The 21603-nt window shown below is 35.1% G+C and overlaps 1 protein-coding gene across 1 annotated transcript in view; it reads left to right on the top strand.

The window, feature by feature from the left end:
• LOC128016773 (receptor-type tyrosine-protein phosphatase N2-like) overlaps positions 1-21603 on the top strand; it is a 175584-nt gene that overhangs the window by 669 nt on the left and 153312 nt on the right. The window contains exon 2 of the mRNA XM_052601554.1: positions 12533-12583. Within this exon, the coding sequence (XP_052457514.1) occupies positions 12533-12583 (51 nt within the window). The remainder of the gene's footprint in view (positions 1-12532; positions 12584-21603) is intronic.

Here is a 21603-nt window from a genome sequence, read left to right as displayed (position 1 = left end):
AGCCTTATAGGGGTAACTTTGTACATTTGTACATTTAGGTACATAGTAAGGGCACATAATACTATTCCAAACTACCAGTATGCACCTATTACTGGGTACATATGTATTTTTAGGTTACTGTCCCAGTGAATTCACATTTCTGATGGTTTACGTATTTTAGTAGTTGTTAATGATGCTGAAACTCTAATAGGATTGTTGTTCCAGCACAATCAAAATTTGCTGTTCCAGTAACGTGGACTGGTCCTGAATAAGAAAAATGGTTAATCTCTATGCTTCAGGACAGTTACCTCGGAGCCTTGTTTCCTTGAGCATGCAGAGTGCATAGGGTCGCCAGACAAATGGGAGATCGTTCTAGTGCTCGTCACTGACAGTGGATTACATAATCGTGTTACGGTTCGTTAAAGCATCTTGGCAGGCTTCATCTTTCAAAGGCACAGGCCAAGAGTGAGAGCCAGCCTCGGCTGGGAAGGACTTGGCTTGAGCTGTAAACGGACACAGCTTTTCTCGTTTAATGAACCGGTGCATTTACACATAGATAGTGAGGGAGCTTTGATCATTGAAGAGCCGGATGACTGCAAACTTTATTAAAGATTGGAGCCTTCAAATACTTGGGCTGGTTTGTATGACAGTTCCAACACATGCCATGTGCATCAAATTTTTGTTATAGACCAGAGCCATGGCATAGTGGGCAGTCCATGCTCACGGTAATACATGTTTGAATCTGGCTTGCGTCATGTTAAGATCACATTCCCAGTCTATCCCTCATGCCTGCAGTCTTGTTTTTAGACTTATTTACTTTATCATGTGGATGTGTATTAGTTATTTTAAAGCATTTTAAAAATTCTGTTAGGGCTGATTTATATTACATTCACTACCCTGAGAGTTGAATTTATTGTTTGCAAGCTAAAAGCCAAGTCACGAATTGTGATTCTGAAGTTTTTTTTTTTTTTTTTTTTCTTGAATGCACAATGGTTACAAAATGATTTGCAAACACTCATCTGGGTTTGGTCAGTGTAATTGTTGTTAAGCAAGCTGTGGTTGGAGAACAATGCATCGTGTGATTGTGGCTGTCACACTCTGTGGCTGGGATCTCAGGTTGGCAAAGACTGGGATGAGCAAGTTCTGTGAAGCCTTGATGAATAGAGCAATTAATTCAACCAAAAATGAAATTTAGCCCATAAATGACTCACCTTGAAGTCATCCTAGGTGTATATCGATTTCTTCTTTCATACGAATCCAGTCAGTTATTTAAAAAATTGTCTTTGATCTTTCAAGCTGTTTGATGCAGCTCAGTTGGTGTTGCACTCCATCGGTCATGAGAAGTAAGGAGAAGTGTCTCACATGACTCCGGGGGGTGAACAAAGGCCTTCTGTACCATTAAAATAAACCATTAAAATAAAATATAATAATAATAATAATAATAATAATAATAAAAAGGAAAACTTAAAACCTTAAAAAACTTAAAACATAAACCTAAAAAGGAATAAAAATGATGAAAGCACATAACAAAATTACAAAAAAAGTAAACACTTTAATGTAACTCATAAAGTTGTACTGTGCAGATCTTAAACAATGTTGCGATATCAGATCTTTATAACTGTGGGAAATAGGATATAATCCTTTCAAATTTAAGTGGAAATAACATGGTGTATGTTGTGTTTGTTTAGATCATCAAACTCTTAAATGTCATAATGTACTGTTATAATTATTTCAAATGGCATGGATACAGAGTGCGATGCTGGATTTTTTGGACAGGAATTAGAGATTCCAGAGACAGAAATAGAGTGGGTCATACTTGTCCTATGAGAGATGAAAATGGTCAAAGGTTCTGAATTTCTTCTTTTTAAGATTTTGTGATAGTCTTAGTGATGGTTGGATTCACAGGTGGTTGGATTCATTAGTGTGTGTTTATGTACACACACAGAAGCACTGTTATTTTAATAAGTCCCACGTGTATTATGTTTACGTCATCTAATGAACATGATACAGGAGATGGTAGTTTTCCTCCATTCTCTTCAGCAGCTCCATGAACTTCCTGTGAGGAGATGGAGAGCGTGGGAGATATTTCTCATCTCAAGTGTACAGGAAGCAGCAGAGATTCAAACTGAGATGTTTTAACAGAACAGATTTATGGCTCACTTAGAATCTCTGGTGCTTCCTGTACACACTGGAATCACTGGTGCTTCCTGTACACACCTAGCTCATGAGCATCACAGAAGAGCTGACAAGAAAACAAGGGACAGATATATTTGTGCACTGTCAGTTGAGATTAACTTATGAGGAATATTTATTGGTGTTTAGATAGTACACCCTGACCACAGCTAATGGTCAAATTCATCTTGAGGCTATATACAGGCTACTGTAGGTCAGAAAAAACCCATTTAAACATACATAGATAAACGGACAAGTTTGAGATAGACATGACCGCCAGTCATTTATCTCAGTCAATTTGTATGAAATAGTTAATCATCTACCTCTATCTCCATATCTCATCCAAGCCATTCCAAGAGGTCTGTTTAAGAGAGAGATTATTTCTCTGACCCCTGTGAGGTTCAACTTCTCACTGCGTTTAATAAAGCTGCTGTCATGCAGTTTAGAAGAAAAGAGATGATATGATCAAACGTGGACAGCCTGGCTGAATTTCGTAGCCTGGGTGTCTTCAGGTTTATCTAATGGAGAGGCCTATGGTCTTCAACATATAAATGTATTTTAACTGATGTTTAAAAGAAAATTAGTCAAGATTAGCCAATAAGCAACACCAATCAAATATCTGTTGACATAACAATAAATAATATACAGTAAATGATAGCCTAAAAATAATTTTCAACATTCATCCTGCATGAGTAACAAGCTTAATCAGAATGGTGCTTTGCTCATTTTTCAGTTAACTGTATGCTTCTCATTATATATTTAGAATCAAATTATTACAAATCAAATCTATTGTCTAAACAGACAAAGGAGGTGTAAATTTGCTAAATTTGCCAATATGTATTACTGCTTTTCCACAAACATTACAGTTGATGCTTGCTGTATAACATTAATTTAAAAGTCAGTCATATAAATTTTATTTTTTATTTCATTTTTAACCACCCATAAACCACTTAAAGGAATAATTCACATAATACAATTATAAGTTCTCTCATCACCTACTCACCTTCATGTCCTTCCAAACCTGTATAACTTTCTTGTGTTAAATGCAAAAGATATTTATTTTAAAATTCTTTCTTTTTTTCATACAATGAAAGTCAGAGAGGTTCAGTGTCATTCTGAACCCCACTGAGTTTCATTATGGGGACAAAACCAATTGAAGAAAGAAATAGTGTTCCAAAGAAAAAAGAAAGTAATACAATTTGGAAACAGCATGAGTGCGAGTAAATGAACAATCCCATTAGGTTTGTCTATTTTTGTTGGCTGTTTCTCAATGAAAGCTCTGAGTGTCACTGCTAATCGTCTCAGTGTGAAATCTGATTGTTTCTGAAGCATTGCCTGAGCTGAATGTGTCTGTCATCGCTGTCCTGTTTTTGCTAGATGAGCTTTGGTATCTGCGTGTGGTCTTGTCATCTGTCTTTGTTGGAGTGTGAGATGGAGAGAAAGTCCTTCTTTTTGCTTATTTGTCCAGACACAAGCTGTTATCTGTGAGTGTATCCCAGCATCCTTTTAGCCCCCCAGTGTCTGGAATTCTGGCACACACAGGTAACACAGACTGCAATTATAACAGTAGTGTGTGTGTGTGTGTGTCCACTGTACTTCTCTGATATATCCATGGGCGTAGGTTAGGTCTCACCCCCATAACCCTTTATTTTGAAGAGTGTACTCTTTGTTCAGCTGATTAAAGTCTTTCAGGGAAAATAAATATATTAATAACATTCAAGAAATCAAATTGACATTTAACAATCACATAAATCATTGATGTCAATGTGATATCCATATGACATCAGTTTGACATCTAAACAATGACATTTATTTGATGTAAACTGAATGTCATTTAACACATTGGCCTGCATTCACATTAAACCAATTTCAGTATAACTTCATTAATTGCTGCTCAAAATGACCATAAAATGATGTTATACAGCATCTTGACTTCCATCACGCTTGCTTTAACAAAACGGTGTGCAACAATCTGAGTAAGCATTATGTAAATTCACGAATTATTTCCCTAATAACCTAGATGTGGACGTGCTTTTCACAATCCTTTCTTAACAGATCTTGTGTTCCCCACTGACCTACATACTACAGCAAGCAATGCAGTAGCTGTAATTTCACACATTAGACTATTCTATATTCAGTTCAGAAGCTTCCTGAGCTTTCCATTTCTTTTGGAGTTCAACATGTATTAAGGAAAGTAAGGAAAATACATATATTTGTAGAAGGAAAGTAAGGAAAATCACAAGCCCAAAACATAGGGACACCAAACTTAATTCCAACAGTGTGTAGAGCAGATCTCGCAGCTCTCAACCAAATATCGCTATTGACAGCATGTACATAATGATTCTTCAAACTTCATTATACAAAAGTTTGGCATGGACGAGAAATGAAATAAAAATGCACTGCCAGGCTTAAGTTTGAGAAATTGTTGTCTACCTGGGCATTGGGTTGTGAGGCATGAAACACTGATTGATTACCTGGACTTTTGCAATTTATCCCCTCACGAACTCTATTTTGCACTATGGCCCAGGTCTTCTGAAATTGTTTGGACATTAGTGACTAATTTGGTGTTCAGACCACTGCTATACTGGACACAAATCTATTGTTACATCAAGAGAATCTTGAGCAATATTTTGGGTTCAAGTTAAGCTCAGTCGACAGCACTTGTGGCATAATTTTGATTACTGAAACAAAACAATCGACTGAGCTTACCTTTTACTGAACCCAGCATATTCCTTCAAATAGAATAACTGGCAAGATATTGCAATTGATTCAATTCTTTCCTACTTCTCTCACATACACACACAACAATCACAACAAAGCAGATCTGATACTCTCTCACCTCTTTCTGACAGTTGGTATTCGGGCAGAGCGAATGGTCTCGCATGTCCTTAATCATCGGCACTAATGTCTGAGCATGTGATGTCATGTAGGTGCATGTGTCCACATGCCTTTAGTTCCCTTAAAAAGATTAGCTTTCTTTAGTCCAAAGTACTTATGTTCTCTGTTGTCTTCTATCCTTCATTTTCTTTCCTCTCTCTCTCATGTGTATATGTCTAAATCATTCAGCAGGACAGAGGAAAAGGTCACACTGTCTGTTCCTGACTCCCATAGTCTCAGAGTGCCACCAAGTCTCTCACATCTTTAATTCATACTGATAGGTTGACTCCTGGAGCTCCCTAGTGTGTAATTGCTTTCAGCTGGACCCACCTGACAGGGTCTTTCCTTTCCTGACATGTGGTTCAACCAACATTTATAAATATATATACTGACTATATACATTACAATTATTTATAAGGTCTTGATTGAAAGGAGTAATGCATAAACTGTTTAAAAGTAATGTCATATGAGAGTAAGTCTAATGTTTTTCAGGTTTCACACCCATCTAGAAAAAGGGTGATGCTCCTATTATGTAAATAGGTTGTCACAGAATAACTCATTTTTGACAAAAATGTCAGATATAATCTTATAATTCCAAGGTTACAAAATGTGTTTAATCGACTTCTTGAGAAATCCATGACAAAAAAAAAAAAAAAGCTCAGCAATATTTAAAGAGCCTTTTTTTGACTGGTGTGGGAAGAAATTCATAAATTATGTACTTAAAGATTCAAAGAGACTGTACCCTTATTTAAAGATAATCAGGGTATCTCTAAAGATTTAAAAACAACAATTTCAAGTTTCTAAGTAAGAACAAAAGTACAAAACTGTTTGCTTTTGTGTGTACTTTAATGTCGAAAAGTAGAAATACTGATTTATTAGGACTATTGTTCTTTGCAGTTTTGTATAATTCGTTCTTAAGTAATACTCCTGTCTGAGGATTGAGAGCTCTGTTATTTTCTGATTGCTTTAGACAAATAAATATGCATGATTTGCAAATATGTGTAAGAATTGTCATTGTTGATTTTTCATTCTGGTAGTGTGTGTTATAATTTGTCACAGCTAGTGTTTGCGTTTGTGATATTCTGCTGCAGTTGTCATCAGTGATGGATCCTGGTTCAGGGTGGCAATACTTTCTCCCACACACTGCTTGCACACCTTACATGTGACCATTTTAAAAAACAAAACAAGAAACAAAACTTTGCCGCAAGAACTCCTGTCACCGGTTCCTTCAGTAACCCATAATAAACCATAAAGGCATTGAAGCATAATATTCATCTATAGGATATGAAGTAGGATATTTGTGGCACCCTCAGGTTTCTGTGAAACCCCCAATGATGTTGAGTACTTTATTATTGTCCACTACCACCATTTATTCTTTCAAGTCAAGATTGTTGGAAAAGTTACATTTTCCTTCTGATGTTGATAACAGTGGGTAAACCATACACTGTAAAAAAAAAAAAAAGATTATGACTTTAACAGTAAAAGACTGTAAAATGCTACAGTGATAACAGTGAGATACTATATAAGGCAAACAATTGTTACAGATCTAACCTTTAATTTAAGGTAATTACAATTACATTTCATTGTCAACAATTCATTGTATTATTTACAGTGAAAAAACTTGAACTGACTTTTCCAGAATACCCTGCATGACACTTTACATTTTGAAATAACCGTTTCTTCTTAGTTTTTTTCTTATCAGTTGTGTACATTTAAAAAAAAAAAAAAAATTACACTGAATGTTTTTAAAATAATGTTTCTTGCATTATTTTAATACCATGTGTTTTACAATGATGGTGTTTAGTATTTGTGTGGATGACATTGTGCACCTTATATATTAGTATTTACATCCTCAGTTTGTGGGAAAGCTGCTTGTGATGAACTCTGAGTCATCATGTGATGTTCACCACCTGTTTTTGGTGGTTGTCAGTGTATTACAGTGGTACAAAACAGATATTAGTACTTCAATAGGTTGGTATATTAACATTATATCAGCTAATGTAATATGGTTTAAACTGTAGATTTAAGTTAATTCCATAAAACCTAATATATATATATATATATATATATATATATATATATATATATATATATATATATATATATATATATATATATATATATATATATATATATATATATTTATTTTTTACAGTCTAGTTTTAATAAACTTTATTAGATTCTGTCCTCTCTTTACACTGATAGAGAGAGAGAACCAGACTGAACAAAATGTATGTGGGTGTGAGAAGATTACCTAAGTACTGTATATGTGAGCTGTAACATTTTTAATGAGACTCTCCCATTCAAGATGTGCTATTAATTTACTCTTGGGTCATGTACCCTGTCTGTGTGCAGAGTATGCAGCTGAAAACAACACTGCTTCTTTTCCATTCCACTCTCATTTCTGCTTTCACTCTCTCTCTTCTCCACCTTTCAATTGCTTTTCCTATCGTCTCTTTATTTGCCTCTTTGCTAAATGGGCTGACCTCCCAAGTGACAGTGTGAATCTGTAAACAAACCAACATAAAGTTGAAGCAAGAGAGAGTCATGTCCTTGGCATATTTCACAATTGATGTTAATTGGAAGAGTCTTAATCAAATGTCTCATATGCTTGCTGCACAGCTAAACTGAAACATGTAATTCCTCCAGTGAAATGGAGATCTTTTTATTTTATTTTTTTAGCAGAAAGGTAGAATTTAATGAATTTAATGAAGAAAAAAAAACATATCAATACATTAACTCTGCTTCGCATTGTACCTAACAATGCCCTTCACTCGTGACTTATTCACAAAACATTTAATTTTGCATGGCCTCTCATACCTTAGGCCTAATTGAATTATTTTGTAACCATCCTTATGCCTTTTTAAAATTATATATTTTTTCCCCTCATATCTTCCTCTACTAAAATTGAAGTAAAGGAGTCATAGAGCTGCTACAAAACTGATTTCAATTAAGAATGAATTAAGATAAACAATATCCAAGACCATTTAGATGGAGTGGAATCAATGAAGACACATTTCTTACAGCCATAAGAAAGCACTGGAGGCCTGTTAAAAACACTGCAATGATTCTTTCTGCGGCATGTGGAGATGCTAGAGGTTTGGTAAATTCATTGGCCGAATCATGAAGGATGGCAGGTCTGTTTCTGCGCTTGTTGATGGAATGAAACATCTAGATGCTTTCCTGATCTATAAGAAAATTTTTAGCACATTTATAGCAATATGAGTTTATTAATTATATTGGTTATTAACATCAGTAGCTCCTTAGCTAATCCAAGGCATAGTATGGAATAAAAATCTTAAATTAAAACACAAAGAGTTACTTTGAAATGCTTTTGTATTAAAAATAAATCCATGTACTTCCAAAAGATCCATAATCTTTTTTTGTGTAGTCACCATTCTCGACTTCTTAACATATGTGGGCATTAATAATCTCTGGAAGCATTTGTGACCCTGGACCACAAGCAGTCTTAATTCGCTGGGGTATGTTTGTAGCACTAACAAAAAAAAAAAAAAAAAAAACATTGTATGGGTCAAAATTATCGATTTTTCTTTTATGCCAAAAATCATTAGGATATTAAGTAAAGATCATGTTCCATGAATATATTTTTTAAATGTCCTCCCATAAATATATACAAACTTTATTTAATTTATGATTAGTAATATGCATTGCTGAGAATGATTTGTACAATTTCAAAGGCGATTTCCCTCAGGATTTTGTTGTTGTTGTTGTTGTTGTTGTGTTGCGGTCCAGGGTCACATTTGTTGGTATTTCATAAAGTGAGTTATACATTTTTTAAAATTTTATTTACAACATATGTACATATGTTCATAACGCTTTCGTAAATATAGCAGCCTACACAATGTTCTACATTTACAATAAAGCTAATTAAGCTAACTAAGGCTATTGGTTATCGAATGTTATAATGGTTATTGAATGTGCCACAAATATCCTGGGAATAACAAACTGTGTAATTAATATAGTACCAGTTCGTTCGATTTACATCCTTATTAAAATTGTCTAAAATAATGCCAGGTCAAATATGATTAAACAAGTCACATAAGTGAATAGAGTCCCCTACTCTCCATGGATCAAAGTGAAAAAAACAGAATCCAGGTCACCTGGCATTGGTTATTTTTAACCTTACCAAAATCCATTTTCACATCACATGTAGTTGAATGGTAGAAGATGGTAGAATTAGTATGGAGTGCAAGCATTTTTAGCATCAGGTTCATATAAACTGTTATTTAGCATAAAAGGCATTGGATATCCACAAAAGGCAGGAATTTAAGTGTTTATATATCTCCCCAGCTGAATTAAACTCTGATTCATGGAGTTCTGCAGGTTTGCTTTAATCACCATAGAATGGGGCTTCACACGCACTGCTGATGTTGTTCATCCTCACAGACTGAACCTCTGGGCAAATAAGGCACTGTGTGAGTGGTGGGAGGGTTGAAATGGATTCTTCATAAAGATGTCAGCCTGTAGGCTTCAGTCAAAGCGTCTTGCTGTGGGAGGGGGGAAGAGTCAGATGTGCTCAGCACCTGTGGCTCGGAAGAAGAACAACATTTTCATCAGACATGAGCACAAAATGTCATCTGTCCTAGATTGTTGCTTGCTAAGAAAACTAAAGAATTAAATGTTTGTTTCACTTTTTTCTTTCTGTGTAACACTGTACTGGTACAACTGACATCTCTATTGAAATGTGTTTTATAAATGTTGTAAATCGAGTGCAAAAGTTATGTCTGAAATCACGCTGTTGTAAGTCTACTTTTTAATGATAACTTGTTATCGTTTAAGGACAAACCAACTGTGCGCTATGCTCGATGGTACATAAAGTAACGGAGTATGGCTTTCTAATTATTCTTAAAATAACAATTTAACAGAGGACATTCTGGTGAAAATCACATTAAACAAGATTCTGCAAAGGAAAAAAAAAACCTTTAATCAACATCTTTTATTCAATAGTTTTATATTTATCCATCATTTTTATTTTATCATGCTTCATGGGATTATAGCTCGTTCCCTTATTAAAGCTGCTCCATAAAGAAACTTTATAAACTTTATAAAGTGTTTATAAACTTTTTTGCTTCAAATAAAAGTTTGTTAATCACTATATAAATATTGTGCTAGGCCAATTGATTTGTAATGTTCTGGACATTTTTTTTTCCTTAGCAGAACATTTAATTATAATAACTTAATCTTAATGTCGGAGTTAATATTCTAATAATGTCCACAAAACAATTATCCCTTACATACTGTCTTCTCATTAGACAATATTGTCACTGACAATGACTAACAATCTCAAAACAAGAGTGTTGGTAATCTATCGCTGAAGTGTTCCTCTGTAGTGAGCTGTGCCATGGAAGCTTCTTGTCTCCCCTACAGTGAAAAAATAGACTTAAGATATTACTCTTTAATTGCGTTTCCTTTTAATCAACCTCAGGAGCCAACAAGCACAAGCCGGCCAGGGTGTGCAGACACTCTTTGGAGATAACAAATGGGTTTGTCGATCTGATTTAGGAGCTAGTAACAGGCAGAACACGTTTATCCGGACAGACGTCTGCGAGAGGAGCGGGGGTAATTAATTAATATGTAATGCTGATGAGAATTCTGACAAGTTCTAATAAAAGAGGCTGAGTGGTTTGATAAGACTTGAGTGCCCAGGAGTAATTACAGAGCTTTAAACAGTGTGTAGAGCAGAGTTTAGTGTGGGACCGTCTTCATGTTTAATAGAGACAGAATCTTCACCATTGACAGGCCATTTATTACAGCCAGCTTTCTGATCCAGCATGCCAATATCAGCACTCCACTTCATGGCATATCTTTTAGCACGATTTTTCTGAGTAGATATCAGGTGTTTTATTTTGCAGATTTTATTTTGCTCTAGTTTGTTGATTCCTTCTGGCTCCTTTATGGATTATGACTGACAGCCGTGAGGGCATACAGACAGGGACAGACAAAGACAGATAATAAAGAAAATGTGTGAGTTATAAAGTGATTTCAGAGGCTTGAGAAATGAGAGAAAAATGAAACATTTCTCTACTGTGAACGATGTAATAAACGTATGTGGTAATGACAATGGAAAGGCAAAATGCAAGCTCTGATTCTTGCTCTATGTCTCTTCCTTTCGGGGACATTTGTCTTTCCCTTATGCTTTATCAAAGGACAGCTGCTAAAGAGTCCCTTGGCCATGCGCACGCTCTCTCACACACACATACACACACACACACACACATACACACACATGTTGGCACGTGTACAAAGCTCTCTAATCTTTCCTCTTGTCACCTAAGAGCTCCCATTCAGTCCTGTCTCCATGGAGACAGCAAACTGTTTCGTGTTCTGGTCGGTTCAGCCTCAGCAGTCTGTGTGTTCACATCTTATCCTTCCTCATCTCTCTAGAGCTGATGTCCACAGTAATTACATGAACCTTTGTTATTTTCTTTATGTATTGACCATATCTGTTATCAGCAGGGTGACCTGTTTCTTTTATTCCTGTGTACTCCAGAAATGATTCAGAGGAAGATGGCGCTCAGTGATAAGTGTCTAGGTCAGTGGAATCACACTGAACCATGAGAGGCTGCCAATCACATCAATTCAGTAGATCACATGCTGCAGCATCACACCTCTCTTCCTCTCTTGTCATTTATCCATCTGTTAATATTCTATATATCACACACAGACAGTTTTGCTCTAATACTCTGTGCCTTCCCGTTCCTCACATTTGTCTACTGATCTTTATAATTTTTTATCTGAATATGAAAATAAATGACAGGTAGGTAAATGACAAGATAGGAGTGATAATTTGAATGATCAAATTCAACAGCAATAGTGTTGTTGTACAGTTCAACAGAAAAGGGAATTTTCAATCTACACTGGGATTTAGGTGGTGGGGGTTTTTCTGCACGTTACATCATTATGACAGTAGGTGGCGACAAGTAACTGTCAACTGATTCATTCACTCAATGATTTATTCACTAATTTAATCATTTACCGACAGTGAATCATTTAGGAATAAAATGAGTGAGCCATTGAGTCATTTACTCAAGGGATTCGTTCAGCAGTAGGCCTACTGATTCACTGACTGTGTTTTACCTAGAGGCACAGAAGGCAAAGCTAAATATAGGCTACTTGTGATATTGATCCTAAACTGTAAGTTTCTCAAAACTAACTTGTTTACTGAATTTCTGTATATTGGAAAAACAATATCACACTCGCTATAGCTGTTGAATGCTATAAAAGTGATAGCCATCCAGTGTCGAACCAAAGACTATTTATTATAAATAAGGATATTTCAAATCCTGTTTACTACTTAAATTAGAAATCCCACTAATTAGAAGTCTGTCTTTCATGGCTAATTTTCTGCTTCCTCAAGTTGAATTCCAGACATTGATCAGAAGAAACTTGATGAGCTGTTCAAACCGCTTTAATGAATTCCCTCACCCATATTTTAGTGGCTTTCCATTCCAGTGTTGATTTTTATTTTGTATTTCCCCCACAGGTTGTCTGTTTGAAGATGAGGTATGCGAGTCGTATGAAATCTGCATCAATGGTGAGTCGTTAAAAGATTATACATTTTGCGCTATCACCATTTAAAATAAATGCTTCTCTTCAAAACTGCAGAAAACTCAGAGATAAAGACTCTTCCAAGCTGGCACTCTACTTCCCACAGAGAGCTTTACAGAGTGCATCTGTCTTACTTTTTATGGCTATAAATGATCTTGTGTTTGGATTTATTTTCTGGGGACATGTGTTTTTATGAGTCTGCACAACATATAACTGCTGCAAAAATGTAGGCTAGTTTGGCGTTGGAACTAAAAGATTTGTGAACTGTATGTTGAACATTTAATTTTAGTGAGAAATTAAATGTCAGGTTAACTTAAACGTTTATTTATTTATAGTATTTTTTGGGGGGGGGGGCAGTTTAATAAAAATGTATTTAGAAATTATGTTTTAAATATATTGTGAAAAGCAACCAGTAAGTTTCTAGCCTTACCTGTGCTGGTGTAATGTGAATGTATCTTTGGAAAGCAAGAAAAAACTTCTTATGAGGAGTGGTTATGGTTGTCCTGATGATGTAATGAGGTCAGGCAGTAACTGCAGAATGATCATTGATGGACAGCTGGCTTTTGTGGGACTACCATCTAACATTTCTCAGAATGCAAAGCAATGACTGTGTGTACTTTAAGAGAGAAAGCAAGGAACTGAATGGGGATTTGTCTAGTAAAATGGCCTGTCAAGTCAAGTTCAGGCAGTATGTGAAAAGAACCAATCAAGGTTTCTGTCAGCATTTAAATTGTTCTTTAATTGTGTCTGGTTATACTCTGATCAAGTAACTGGTTTATTGTAAACATAAATCCCTTTACACCTAAACAGGAAGCTTTAATTTGTAATCACCTTTTTTTTATACTGTCCCAACTTCATTATGGTAGCTCTTTATTATGTTCTTATAGTATTTATTTGTTTATTTCAGGTGTTGTAATTGTTATCCGCATTTGTAGATGCTAAAAGCTCTAAATTTGATGCTTTGATGTACACTATAGTTGTTGCAATAATAATACTTGAACAGTACCATAATCAAAGTATTGTCTTATTAACTCAATCTCTGTTGTCAGAGAGAAGAGAGTGAGAAAGTGCAGCTGGTATCTGTGTATCTATAATATGGAAAATGTGTGTTGAAACAGTTTCAAATATTTCAGTAACTGATTTTTTTTTTTTACTACTAGTATGACATATTATATGTAACAGCCGAGTACATTGACCAAAATAGTTAATGATACCTGCAAACTTAGTGGCTTTTTTAAACAAAAGGTAAATGTATAAGTATTTCTTTCATTTGTTCAAAGCTGCGTTTGGAACCATGTGTATGATTCATGTGTATGATGATTTTCTCTTGACGTGAAATACATTTCAAACCATTCACTTCAATTAAACAAATGCAGTGAAGAGTGAAAACCCAAGTACTTTGGGAGTGCTGTCAAACCTTAGGACTTATGAAGGAAATATCGCAAGGACTGTCAGGGGACTTTTATCTCCCCTGAGTTTCTGTCTCCATCATTTGCTTAGTGTTGTTGCACAATCTGTTCACTTGAGAATGATTTGGAGTGACAAGATTTATTTTTGATGGATGGGCTGCTTATCCACTCTTTTTAACAGAGACAGAAAATAAATCTTTAGATTGAATGTGCTTGATCATGATGCTGGCTCACCTCAGATCACCTGGAGCAGAAGGAAGGCCAGTGGCTACAAACAGGCCCATAATCTGATAATGTAAGAGATTATGGACAGGTTGCATTTTCAACCTTTTTTTAAAATGTTAACTTTTAGTGTGTTAGCAAAAAACCTTTTCACCTTCATATGAGACCCCATCAGTCCCTCCACTACCTCTTCAGCACCCTGTGAGGCTCGATTAGTGTGGGTATCACCCAGTTTACTGTCAGGTAATGTTGTAGCACTGCAGAGAATTGTCCTGTCTCATTTCCTGTTCAATTTCTACACAATGGATGTACCAGTACAACACCTGCTCATGCACCTGCAGACATTCACAGGCTTCTCCATTGACAATGCAGAGCATTCAGGAGACAGGAAGCTAGTGGTGGACCCAGTATTTTGGCATGAGTGAGAACAGCCTGCAGCTGAATAGAAAGAAGAAGAAGAAGAAGAAAACAGAAAGACATGAGTTGGTGGAAAAAACATGAAGCTCTAGAGGACTTTTAAGACAAGTCATCATTCAGAATGAGGTGAAACAGTATGGGAATTTAATTAATAATCTAGACAGGGCGTTAAACAGCCAGAGCGTTGAAATGTGGACTGATTCAGTGTTTTTTTCCTCCCTATAGTTTGTCAGTAAGCCCTTAAAGGGTTAGTTCACCCAAAAATGAAAACTTTCACCCTCATGTTGTTGCATCAAGCAGTAAATGATGATTGTCAATTTACCATATTTAATGTGCTCTGTATAATGTATATGCAATGATCTGTTATATGTGACCCTGGACCACAAAACCAGTCTTTAGTCACTGGGGTATATTTGTAGCAATAGCCAAAAAAACATTATATGGGTCAAAAATTATACATTTTTTTATTATGCCAAAAATCATTAGGATGTTAAGTAAAGATCATGTTCTGTTGAGATATTTTGTAAATTTCCTACCGTTAATATATAACAACTTAATTTTTAATTACTAAAATGCATTGCTAAGAATTCATTTGCACAACCTCAAAGGCAATTTTATGTATAGATATATGTATATATTTTTTGCACCCTCAGATTCCAGATTTTCAAATACTATCTCAGCCGGAATATCTTTATTTGTGTTTTGAAGGTAAATCACTTTGGAGTTGCAGAAGTTTTATTTATTGGGTATTTGTTAGCAAATAAATCACTTTGCAGTTGCAGAAGTTTTATTTATTGGGTATTTGTTAACAAATAATCTATGTCCAACTGTATGTTAGCTTTTGTTCTCTGAGTAATCAGTGCTTTTGCGCTTTTTTCTGCTCATTTCTTTACAAGTGTTTGTATAGACATTTGCAGAGACTGTTGCACCATCATCAACCACTTATGCTTGCCAGTCTATTATTGTGGTTTTAATCAGTTATATATTCGCCTTCCCCTAACTGTCTTGTGAAAATGAAACCAGCTCTGATTATTTTGATGTTATAAAAGTCAGATGGATTGTTCTCATCTTTAGTGGGTGGTTCTTGGCTAGACTTAGCTGTGAAGTGGACCAGACTTTACACCGGTAGTCAAAAGTCTGGCTCTGTGAGACTAGGAAGTGTTTAGGAGGACCAGGCAGTGTGAGTGGGTGTATTTTATTGTCACATTGTATTCTTCTACTGTATGCTTGAATTAAATCTGAGATAGAAGATTACACCAGTGTTGACTACTGTGGGTATGTTGATAGGAGTTTCTAAGTTACTCTGAGGATGTGCTTTTGATAAAGCACAACTGGATAAATATGTGATTATCAACAGTTTAATTCAGGTAAATCTGTGTTGCTGTCAGGGCAGTTAGTGCTTCTTTTTAGAAAAATGCTACAGGTCTAGTACTTTTAAAAGAGGGTTTGTGCACAAAAAAGAATATGTTCAAATGTATGAGCCAGCAACTGTTAGTAGTCTGTCAGGAGGTACAGGATAACCGTCATGAGCTACATACTTTAAATTCACGAATATACATTTGCCTGCAAATCACTCTTTTCTCATCAGTCATTGATGCGAATGTTACTGTATGTGAGTTGTGTGGCACTCCATTTATGAATGCATATTTTGTTTCATATTTTTAAGTATTATAATGTATTAAAAATGCATGTATATTGCCAGATGTTGACGATAACACTAATGGCATTCATTACTAATAGATTTAGTCATATTTCTATTTTATGACAACGGTTATTTATGGCGTGTCAGTTCAGATCACCAATAATGCTGAAAAAGAGGCCAAAAATGAGCCTAAATACATTCTTTTGAGAGCATTTGAGTTTTGATTTATTTATTCTTGTTGAGCTGCCAGCTATTGATCCTCTGTGATCTGTCTTCTACTCTGAATGATAATTACACACTGAGATCATCCATAAAGTAAAGTAGGCTCTTTGAAAACATTTTAGTGTCAAGGGGAATCATATTAAGATGTTAATATATACAGTACAGTGTGGTACAACATAATAAGCATTTCCACCTATGCGTTTGAGTATATGCAGTATTTGAATATGCACTATGGCTTGCTCTGTTATGAAAAAGCTTTTCTCAAAGGAAGAAGCTGACAAGTGAAATTCTTCAAAGGAAGAATGCAGGAATCTTCTAAAACTAACGGGAAAAATCAAGGGACATTCATGGAGGTCATTATTTACTTATGCCATTAAAGCTAAGAGTTGAACAATATAAACCTGTCACTTTAAGGGTAAGTGAATGTTGGCTCGACTGTGGTTGCCTCGGATTTTTAGAAAGTGTACAAACTCACGGGAAAGCTGCCAATTAGTCCATCAGTTACTGTTATTACAATTACTGGTCAGTAAGACCACTTCCCAGAGACGACTGATCATTAAAATAAATCAAAAATAAATAGATATAAAACATCTATTAGAGTAACAAGCATACACAGGACACTCCGTATATTCAATATCAGAATGAAAGTCATTATCTGCTTAGACAATTTAACCTTTTCTAATATTTTTCCTCTGCCTTTTGCAGACTAGAAAAACATCTCTCTCTCTCTCTCTCTATGTGTATATATATATATATATAGGACTGTGGTGGTAATAATATGAGTGTTTGCATGTTGATGCAACATGTTCAGTTGCAAGAATGCAGAAACAATTTAAACAAAAAGGAAAAACCGCTTGAAAAATACAACCACATATTGTATTCTACACAGTGATGCTGGTGAAATAAATTTGAAATCATTATGGTGATATTATTCTGCCTGTGTGAAGAACAGAAATGTATTTCTAGTCAGCAAAAGCCAAAGGAGCTTTGGGTCCTACAGTTAAAAGGAACTGGTAGGTAATATGCTATATTTTGTTTCTTAAGTCTTAGATTTTACCTTTCAAATTGAATAACTCTGAAATACTGCTTCATAAACAACACCAGAACCACTTTATACACTCCTTATATGCAATATGCTCCTTCATAGCAGATTGCATTCCTGGTGGCTCTAAATGCATATGGATAAGATGGTCACTTTCACTGTTTAAAAAAGAGTGAATCTGTCATGAGACACACATTAAATTGTTGTTGTATCTTTATTTCAACCATTCGGATATTACATTGGTCAACTGATGTATCACCAATATTTTACCATTTTTCAATTATAATTTTTTCTGTTTAGGTTAAGGAGTAGTTCACTTCCAGAATTAAAATTCTGTCATCATTTACTCACCCTCCTTTTGTTCCAAATCTGTGTGAACACAAGAGAAAATATTTTGAAAAGTGTTGGTATCCGAGCAGTTGATGGGCACCATTGACTTCCATTGTATTTTTTTTTTCCTACTGTGGAAATCAATGGTGCCCATCAACTGTCTAAAAATGATGAGCAAATTAATTATCCCTCTGGAAGTGAACTACTCCTTTAAGAGTCAGTAGTGGGACTTTAATTTTGACAGCATTGAAAACGCTAGCACTAGAGCTTCCATTCTTTGTTCGTTCTGTTTAAAATCATCAGATAGAACCTTAACGAAGGAAGCTGACTGTACAGTACTGTATATGCAGACAGGAGAATTTCTGCTGTCACTTAACATCCACATGCAACAAACTTTAAATCTTTGATTTCGAACTATGCTGTTATGTCATAGCCACTGTGTACTCATGTAAAATTATCATAACCTGATCTTTTTTAGAGAAAATATGATTCCCAAGGGCAGAAACTTACCATTTTACTGAGTACGCTGCTGGATCTATTTACTTTATTTTCAGTCATTCAAAAAATAAATATTGGAACAGAATTGAAGAACCGAGAAGTTGCTATCTGAAGTTTAATATTTAATTTACCCATTTATTATTTGTAAATTTTTTGATATTCACTCTTAAAAGGAAAGGTTCCAAACGGGTTTTCACAGCATTGCCATAGAAAAACCATTGTTGGCTTGACAGGTTTTCAGTGAACAATTCTAGAATGAACCCATTTCTTAATGTGAGAAGAACATTTTAATCATCTGCAGAACCTTTTTCCACTATAAAGAACCTTTTGTGCATTGGAAAGGTTCCATGGATGCTAAATGTTCTTCATAGAACTAATAAATAACCTTTATTTTTGAGAGTGTTGATTCATTTTCAAATGATTTATTTCAAATTTACTAAATATTATCTAAAATAAGAATAAATCTCAATCAGTTGACCATAATAATATTGCATTGGTAGGTAATGTCGAAGTAACCATTACACTGCTGTATGGGCTTAACTTTCAATGAGAACTGCAAATGAACTAATTGTCTCAATGAACAAAGGCCTCAGTATATCCAGATAATCTACTGAATTTGTGGTTCTTAATGCTGCAAAAATGGACTCCTCTTCTGTGGCACTGGCTGTTCTTTATCTTCATTAGTATCACTCTGCGGTCCACTCTGCATGGTGAAATCGATTTTCTGCGGCCATCCGTGGGTCTGTCTGAGACTCATTACATTAATGGTTTTAACATCTTTGATGGGCTGACTGGGTCTCTGAATAAATTTTGAAGCTCTCTGTTGTTCATTCTAGCTGTTGTCTCACATATAACCACAGCCTCCTGTTCTGTCATTATCTGCCCACATCTCATGACTTATATACCAAGGTCTCGATTGACCAGCAGACAGGGAATTTTTTTAGGAAAAATAGCGAAAATCAGAATTACTATCGATTTGGTCGCAACATCGTGTTTCACTTGTTTCATTGATTAACATAATTGCCTCGTATTGTCAATGTGAGACGTGCCTCACTGCCTCATTCCCAAGAGCACTGTTTGCATCCTCACGACCTGCTCTCTTATTGAAAGAAACCTTGAGTTATTGTTATTTGTGAATCTTTGGCTATATTAGAACAATTCTTTTAAGATCCTCGCCATCTCTGACAGCAGCTCGGTTAAATGTGGTCTTTAATGTGATGGGTTAGGAATCATAACTTGAGAGGAGGAGAGGAGACATTTCAATTGTTTTATAGTTTACTCCATTAAAGATTTCTGAGTATAGCAGTTCCAGTGACCTCAACTGTGCTATAAAATTGTCCTGTCTCTTCCTAGAAGTGTTTCATAATCTGTTTACTCATGGGGAAACACAAGAGATGAGAAAAGAAAACCACTTAGCAAGTCTGGCATCCACAATTTGCTTGTAATGCCAGTTCCTCAAAAAGAGATATGAGACACAAGTTTAATGTCTCATTTTTCTCCCTTCTGACTTTGTCAGAGTAGATTTACTTAACCGTGCAGAAGTGTTAAATTTTTTTAGTTACTGTGCATTTTCTTTTTTTCCCTAATGTTTGTTTCAGTTCAGTAGTTTCAGCAAATGATTTGAAATGTGGTCTGCTTTCTTATTACACTCCTAATGCTCTCAGCAGGGGCTGATTAAGTGATTTGAGGGCCCCAGGCAATACAGGAATGGGGCCCTATAAAATTTCTCACATTTACAAACTTGAGGTTGCTTTCACTGTTGTGATGCTCACTGCTGCACGACTGTGTCCCATAGATGTGTCCAATCTTTGAGATTTTTCATGTACAAGTTATAAATAAAGGATTTCTTTAATGTTGTAGATCCCTTGTTCACATTTAAACAGGTTATAATAGAGTCGACTAGACACTAGGTGGTGCTTTGGGGTAATTTTCAATATACAGTTGTCAACACAAGGTAAGGCTGTCTAATAGCCTACTAAAATAATACTTAAAATACACATTTATTTTTTATTTATTTTAATTACACATTTAAATTAAACTGAAGGAAATTATACATTTAACACACTTTAACAAGAATTATTTCAACCAAACATCATAAACAACTGTGTCTGTGTGGGAAGTGGGTCCTTTGTAAAAAAAACAAACGAGCGCCATTTAAACAAATTTAAATTGGCCCCATATAATATGCACTGTTGCTAAGCATTAAATTATAGCTTCAAATGCATGATATTTGTAGGGCCCTATGAAAATCGTTTTTTTTTTTTTTTCTGTTTAGTTTTTTCCGGATTAAAAATTTTTTCTGGGTGATTATATAGAATTTTATGTCTAAATTTGTGTCTAATTAATTAAAATCATGAAACTTGTTTAATTTAACAGCAATTTAGGCCTATTAAAGGTTTAACGAAAATGACATTTTTAGGCCCAAATTCTGATTTCCATTTCAATCTTTCTGTACTCTATTTTAATGGTTGAATAAAAAACAACTCTAATTAATTGAATTCATAAAAACAACATAATTTCTTAAGTTTTATTTACTTATTTTGTAGAAATTCTGTGTTGTGTATTTACATTTTTATGATGAATGCGCATCCTGCAAATTAAAAAAAAAAAAAAAATTAGGGGGGCCCTTCACTTTTGGGGGCCCAACGCGGTTGCTTACCTTTGCCTAAGTCTGCCTCTGGCTCTCAGTGGTGTCTTTTGCTTAAAATAGTGTTTTATTTGGCTGTGTATTGATTTGAGATCCATCAGTTAGAAAGCCAATAAATGTCTACTGGCTTGTTCTCTTAGTAAGAATTGTGTTTTACTGAACAATGCTTAGATTGTAATTAAAATAATCGATTTTGAATGATGCAGTCTTCAGTGGATCTGTATTTACACATGAAACAATAAAACAGCTCAAACGTTCAAAATTTGAGCAATCATCCCTAATAACAGATTTTGGCAGTATCTACACTAGTATTGACCGTGGATATATTTAACAGTCTTTTGCCAATAGAAGGACTGTTCTGGGACTCCTGAGTGTATCAGTCGCCCGTTTTGCTTGTTAAGTCTCCTCCTTGTGGTAGATCACAAGAATTACAACACATTAACGTTTTTTTTTTCACATAATATAAGATCAGTACAATAAAAGTAACAGAGTGCTGACCAATAATTGTGAAGTATTTATTTTAGTATTTTTATTTAATGTTTGTTTGGTTATGGCATAGTTCTTTCAATGTGACTGA

This window comes from Carassius gibelio, chromosome A7 (genome assembly GCF_023724105.1).
Source record: "Carassius gibelio isolate Cgi1373 ecotype wild population from Czech Republic chromosome A7, carGib1.2-hapl.c, whole genome shotgun sequence".
Classification (NCBI taxonomy): Eukaryota; Metazoa; Chordata; class Actinopteri; order Cypriniformes; family Cyprinidae; genus Carassius; species Carassius gibelio.
Note: the sequence above shows the minus strand (reverse complement) of the source record. Positions and strands in the feature narration are given on the sequence as shown.